Below are 7,514 nucleotides of genomic sequence, written 5' to 3'. Positions count from 1 at the left end.
GCTGATATTCGTCGGGTTCTGTACCCGGCTAACGCGCATCACCACTAAACATCGGACTATTGGGACTTGAATCCATTTCGTAGTAATGAAAATGTGAGTTTCGAGAGTGGAATCGTGAAATGAAATGTTACAAATGAAGCCAGGGTAGGGGTATTTATACAAAATTTTTGAATTTAGCATTTAAAAAAAATAAAAAACGTGTGTCATCGTCCGCGGAGCCCACAATGGTGCCCGATGGCGCAGACGATGTCGCGGACGATAGGCCATTGTCCGCGCTTCTTCCGCACTAGAAGCTTAGGGCATGGGCGTAGGGCGTGCCATCGGGCGGGCACCCACAATGGAGCCATCAGGCGCGCCTGAGGACGATGGCACGCATCTGGCGTGCCATCGGGCGCCCCATTGTGGGTGCTCTAAAGTGAAAGACATGATATCAAATACCACTAATTAATGACTGCGGATGGCATTTAAAACATGATAATTACCAATTAAACAAGCCTTAACTTTAGCTGTTTTTGGCCGTCATAATACCTCACCCACCCCATTCCACTTTCACACCCAAACCAGTCATCATTGCTAATACTACTTCCATATTTAAAAAATAGAAACATTTGAAGCGACTACAATTGATAAAGTAAGAGAGAAAAATTGGTTAAGGAAGATAGAGGATGAACAAAATAAATAAAGCAAGAGAGAGGAAGGGAAAAAATAGTAAAAGTAATGTTACTGGATTGTAGGGTCCATGTACAATAATAGAAAGATTTTAAAGTTTTTATTTTTAAAAGACGACCCAAAATGGAAATAGTTTTTATTTTTAAAATACGAGGTAGTACTTTTGTTAATATAAATGGATACATCGATAGGGCTGGTTTGGCGCCAAAAAAGAATAAAATCCGGAGTACTAGTTTTGGGTTCCTTGTATTTTGTGCTTGGCTTGAAACGGACATGTGATACAATCATACAAATCGATTTGTGACCTGTTTGGCACAACCTCCTTTTTCTGTTTTGTCTTTGAGGCCTTTTTAACTTCCTCGAATCAAACTGATGTCCTGTTTTTAGCTATTAATTTAAATATTACTATTGTATGAATGAATTTCAACATAAAATTCCAGATGAAGAGGAAAAAGGAGTGACAAACTAACATTAAATATAGATAATAGAGTAATATATACTGTTTTGGTCTAGTGACACGTGTTGCTTCAATTTCTAATGAAATGTAAATCTTGCTATTTTCTTTTCTACTTCTAGCACATTTGTTTTGGTTATAATATTACAGTTTATTAAATAGGATTCATTGAACTTGAAAATCAAATTATTTACACCATTGAAAGAGAAGTTAGATTATTATTCTCTCTCTTTTTTTTTTGATCTATATCGACTTTAACAATTTACTAGTACATTAATTTTTTCAAAATTCATGTATAAAAAATTAACTCAGCTCGAAGGAGTACTAATAAAAATGTCTCGACATCATAAAAATCAACATGTTTCATTTGTATTGGTACAAAAGTGCTATTTGAAATAATATTTCATCCGCTTCATAATAAAATAATGTTTCATTTAGACTGGGATGAACTGGGATAGAGGAAGTAAAAGGTCGACACAGTAAAATAATGAGTAAAAATAATGCTTCTCCTTTAACGTGAATATATAAGCCAGCTACGTCAAATACTACTAAAAATTAGAAACTATAGCTAATGAGCGCTTATAGTTTTTTTAGTGATTTCCTATTTGACTGTTCAATCATTTTTTTACAGCTCTTCTTTATTAAAAATTTATTCCATTCACATTTATCAACGGATCATAACGCACTTGCAGCGTGGAATTGTGATGACCTTGAGGCCACGGATTACAAAAGACAATTCATACTATTTTACTCTTCAACCCTTCCTCCATCTCCTTTTAATTTTAGTTTGGTGTCGTGTTTTAGTCACAATATAATTATTAAAATTTTATTCAATTCACTTTTTCGTTTAATTTTTTGTTCTGTACCAGAAGACTAATACCAATACTATTCTCTCCGTCTACCAATAAATGTCTCATTTTGTCATTTTCATTCGTTCACTAACAAAAGTCCTATTTATTTTTCATTTTTGTTAATGGACCTCATATTTTACTAACCTTATCCTACTCATATTTCATTATAAAACTAATATATAAAATTAAGATCTATCTTCCACTAACTTTTTTTCCATCCACTTTCTACTGTTTTATAGTGATGGAAGGAGGGAGTATATCATTTGACTCAATTTTTTTTGCAGCAAAAGAATAACATTATTCACTGAATATAGATAATAATGTAAGGAAGTATAGCGAGAGTAAAATTGTCTATATCAAAGTAGTCAAATTCCACTCATGTAAATCTGTTACCGGGAGACACACAACATCAATTTTCGCGATTTCCTCTGTATTATTCAAACGTTAGCTGATTCTACTGTGAGTCTATTGTAAGAATAACACAAAAACATTAATAGTACTTAATTTGGAAATAAATCTTTACAAAAACATTAATAGTACTATTTAATTTGGAAATAAATCTTTCTTTTCTTTTTCCTCATTAAAATATTCAGTTATTACTTTTTTTTCTTTTAAATTACTCCGTCTAATAATTCTTTCTAAAATCTAGTGTCACTCAAAAATACGAACATCTTGAATAGAACGAAGAAAGTACTAGAAATAATAGTTGCACGTAGGGGTGCTTAAATGGTTCTATCTTTGCTTTATTTTGTTTGTATTAATTTCATCTTATCCCTATTTTTTTTAGTCTCTTCTTAGGATTTTGTAATCCCAACCTCTTCCTTGTGGTTCAACTTCCTGTTACTATTTTCGACGTTTTTTATTGCAGTCAAGAAGTATTTTTAGGTTATTCATTAGTACATGATTGTAAACATCGTTGCTTATATTTATACCTTATCGGCGGTATTCGGTTTACTAGATAAAATAATATTAAGATGTAATCTAAGATTAAGTTGTAAGATTATTTTAGTCATAGGGGGTTAGCTATGACTAGTTATCACATGCTTATCCATCTAGGATTGAGTTGTGGAATAGAATCTCATAAACCAAACACATTACATATTTAATCCCGAAATACAATCTTGCAAACCATTTACCCCCAAAATTTAACAACAGAGACCGAGGGAGAGCATTGTTTTATCGCCCAAGCTTAGGAAATACGTAGTCTTTAGATGTCGATAATTAAAGGTGTTGTTTTATATCCTGGGTACTTTGTGGTGGACGACGAGGAAGGAAGTTGCAGACTCACGGACGGAACTAGCATTAAGCAAGAAAGAGTATAACATATTATAGAGATTTTTGTATTAATCCCCCACTAATTGCCTCTTCTTTATTTTTTAAAATTTCTCCGTGCATATATTTGCCCCTCTTGCTAAGGATTCCTAGTTCCGTCTCTAGATGCAGTGGTAGCCGACATAAGAAAGGATTTGTGGTTAGTCATGGCAAAATAAAAAGTAGTAGGCATTTATGAAAAAATAAGCATCTTGAAATGAACACATTAATGAAAGAGCAAAGAGCCTGGCGTGTAAGATGTGTAAAGGTGATAAAGTCATGCACGAAGCAACATTAAAAGGTGTTTATGACGAATAATTAGTCATAATTATAGCCTAATCAAAATAACAAACAAACATCAATGCATCATACCCCCTGGAAAAATGAAAAAGGCAAACATTTCACTCAAGCATCCAACATTGCTTTACTTAATCATTTTTTTGCACTCTACACATACTTTCTCTTTTTCACACGCAAATTCACATTTTTTATTCAAATATTAATTTCTAGCAGCTGCATGTATAATTGAATATTATTTGAAACTGATGATTTGTTTTGGCTCTTTCTCCTCAAAGTCCACATCTATAGTTTTCCTAGTAATTGAATTGCAAACAAATTAGGTAAGGAATAGAGTAGTTGTTACTGTTAATTTAGATAATTAATGTATTAAAGTCAGATTAAAAGTACTGCCATAAATTCTTGTTTTTTTCCTATACTTCGGATTTCTAATTCTTGGCACATACAACTCCCAGCCTTAGTATTATTCGAAAATAAAGCGTAATTTTCAATTTCAGAACGGAGTTGTAAAGATCACCTAATCCAATACCACATTTAGAGTTGATAAATAGGCAGAGAGTCTTGAATTTGCTCAGATTCAACACATCGCTTCTTTCAAGATTCAATCTTTAAGCCTTAATGCTTTTATCATACCTCAAATACAGTAGTAGAATTCATGACAGAAGCGGAGAATTAGAAAATGGGTTGTAAAAAGATTGAATTTTGAAGGTATTTATGTAGACAATTGTTCCCGCTTCGCAAATGGCTGCTTTAGGAATATCCAACATAGATTTGGAATGCGACGAAGAGAAAGAGGGAAGCGTGGAGGGCTCTTGCAACTCGCAGTTGTACGACGATTGCAGCTTCGCCTGTGCCTCGGAGATTTTGGAAGATGGGGATTTGGAATTTCTGGATTTAGAGAGCGGGGAGAAAAAGGCAGCGGCGCAGGAGGTTATTGAGAGAGATTGCCGGATTTGTCATTTGGGTTTGGTGAGCAGCAGCCCTAGCTCTGGGATTGCCATTCAATTGGGGTGCTCCTGCAAGGATGATTTAGCTGCTGCTCACAGGCATTGTGCTGAAACATGGTTCAAAATCAAAGGAAACAAGTCAGTCACTTCTTGAATTTTCAATTATTTCTAATATTGAATTGTGGTGTGACTCTGTTTAAGGTTGTTTTCTTGGATTCCTTTTGTCTTGTTATGGTAGTGTTTGCTTTGGTTGTTTCTGGTAATGCTGATGAGGGAATATAATCAAGAATGTGATGTTAAGGCAAATGAGTTTTATTAAAGTAGAACAATTGCTTATGTTTCTATTAAGCTCATTCTTGAGATTCTCTCCCTTTAGTATTTTTCTTGTTTATAATAAAATCTCAGAATTTACAGCACCTTATTTGGATTCCTCAGCCATTTCTATGATTCTGATTGTCATATTATAACCATTCTTGCATCAGAAACCCAAGGCAATATTTTTAGTGTAGATTACTCCTATACCCCTTGAAAGACATAGCTAAAAGCCTAAATCTGAGAAAGGTTTTGGCTTATTTTAGTTGCATATGCTGTGAAACTCTTTACACTAGTAAAAGATGACTGCATGATTGAAGTAGTAGAATTTGAAGGTGTTATCATCAAATTTTACTTAACTATAAGTCTAAAACCATCACAGTTCTTCATCTGCTACATTTGGATTCTCCTCTTTCTGACTGCAAAAGTAGATCTATTTCAACTGGACCGAGTAACTTGCACATTGACAGCAATAAAGATTGATGCCATTTTATCCCCTCTTCCTTGTAGTAGCAATTGTATTGCATTTGGCTCAGGTCTCTGATCATGTCTCTGCTGACCTCAGGACTTGTGAAATTTGCAACTCGGTGGCGTGCAACGTTGTTGGTCCTACTGATATGGAGGCTGTTCAACAAGTGAGTGAAAGCCACGCAGATGGTGCAGCTACTGCCACATCCTTAGCTCCCGCCCCCTCCACTCTAGAAACTCGAACTTGCTTAAATGGTCATCGCTTCTTAAATTTTCTTCTTGCTTGTATGGTGTTTGCCTTTGTCATTTCTTGGCTTTTCCATTTCAACATCCCGTCGTAAGATGGTGGGAAACCTGTAAAGACAGAAACCGGGATTGCAAATGCCAAAGTTATAAGTTGATAGGTGTTGAAGTAGTAGTAGTAGTCTTTCTGCTGCCTTGAGGTCTCCTTTTTTTCAATATCTTCTATCTGATTCTGGTTGCAGTATGCATTCATGTTTACACAAGTTAAATTACTGTTTGCATATACTATAATAGGGGTGCGTTAAAATACAAACAATTCTTATTGCAGAACTACAAACAATGAACATTTTACACTCTATTCATTGACCTCACTTTCCTTTTAGTTTGTCCCAATCAAGATAACTAATTACTAAAAATAGAAACATCTTTCTCTCTACTGTATTCATTTCCTCTTACTTTATTTTCTCCACTTCATACACAAAATAAAGTTATATAAATTACGTGCCGTCCAAGGAAAGAGTTATCTTCCTTGGAACTGGCCCCTTATAATGAACATTATGCATATAATGTTAATTATGGATAGCTCCATTATATGTTTCATTATGAATGAATAAAATGTTCATGGTTATTAGTTCGGCAAATAAGGATTGGTTTGCTATCCTATATTAACAACTACGGAGTAATTTATTTCATCGTGCTTATAAGGTTTATTTTGCTCTGTGTCTGTGCTAATATTAGTACATAAGGTAACAAGTTATTAAAAGTTGGTCCTAGATTTAAATAGAGCAGCAGTGATCAGAAATTTAGAGTGGTCCACAATACACAATTTACGAATGCCATGGGCAAGTTGTTTCCCAAACATATTTTCAATATTACGGATGTTTTAAGTGTAATTCCTTCGTCCCAGCTTATGTGATTGATTTGTTTCAGCTTATGTGATTGATTTGTTTATGATATATGTTTTGAAAAAATAATAATAAATGGTCTTTAATAATTTTGTTTCATTGTGTCATGGTAGTACAAAATGAGTATAATTAGTACTCCATTTGTACAATATTTCTATTTTAATTAAAAACTAGTATTAACATCCGTGCTATGCACGAGGCATAAAACTGTCAAATAATGAATACACAATATAATAAATATATAGAAAATAAGAATTCAAAGCAGTGTAGATTAAAAAAAACAGAAATGTGTTTCACTCTAAATGAAGAATTTACTACTCCCTAATGAATGAAACATTTATACAATTTTAATTTTATATTCTAAATGGAGTAAAAACAGTAAAATTAATGACAAAAAGAAGATGTGTGAATAAAGATCAAAGAGTATGAGTTAATTAGAATAAGATATATAAATAAAGAAAAAATGTGTGAGTAAAGATGTTTATTGGCAGTGCTATGCAAGTCATTAATCCAAATAAAAGGTAAATAAATATATAAATTTAATAATTTAATTAAAAAAATTAATTTGAAAAATATATATGGAATATTAAACATACCCACGTTAAATATATGAATAATTTAAATCATAAAAATTTAAAATTTCTTTGAGAAATCAAGTTAGAAAATTTGTATTGTCCAATAATCATATTTTAGTTGACTATTTATTTCTTCCATTTTATTTTAGATCATAGCATAACTTGATATACATGGCCAGAGACTAAATGAATTTTTAATATTGGAAAGAATAAATTCCTTACTTCCCGCCACATATGCGTATAAAAAGTAAATTATCACTTAAAATAACGATAATATTTTATGCATCTTGTTTGTTTTGAATAAGGTGACAATTTACACTACTCTTTATATTAAGAAGTTATACAAACTTTATAAGTTAGATTTAATTTTAAATATATATAATTTCATCTTATTCCGTAATTTAATCTATAAATTTAGTAGTATTGTTTAAATAATTAGAGGTAAATTAAACTATAAGAATTAAAAACTTTAATTGAGTAAA

At 32.5% G+C, this 7,514-nt stretch overlaps 1 protein-coding gene across 1 annotated transcript; it reads left to right on the top strand.

Annotated features, from left to right (window-relative positions):
* Window positions 1-3,718: 3,718 nt before the first annotated feature.
* LOC121798971 lies at window positions 3,719-5,910 on the top strand. The gene is made up of 2 exons (XM_042198258.1): window positions 3,719-4,667; window positions 5,407-5,910. The coding sequence occupies exons 1-2, from the start codon at window positions 4,324-4,326 to the stop codon at window positions 5,648-5,650; spliced, it is 588 nt and encodes a 195-aa protein (XP_042054192.1). The 5' UTR covers window positions 3,719-4,323; the 3' UTR covers window positions 5,651-5,910.
* The last annotated feature ends 1,604 nt before the right edge of the window (window positions 5,911-7,514 follow it).

The sequence above is a fragment of the Salvia splendens genome, chromosome 4 (assembly GCF_004379255.2).
Source record: "Salvia splendens isolate huo1 chromosome 4, SspV2, whole genome shotgun sequence".
Classification (NCBI taxonomy): Eukaryota; Viridiplantae; Streptophyta; class Magnoliopsida; order Lamiales; family Lamiaceae; genus Salvia; species Salvia splendens.
This window is presented reverse-complemented; position numbering and strand designations above follow the sequence as displayed.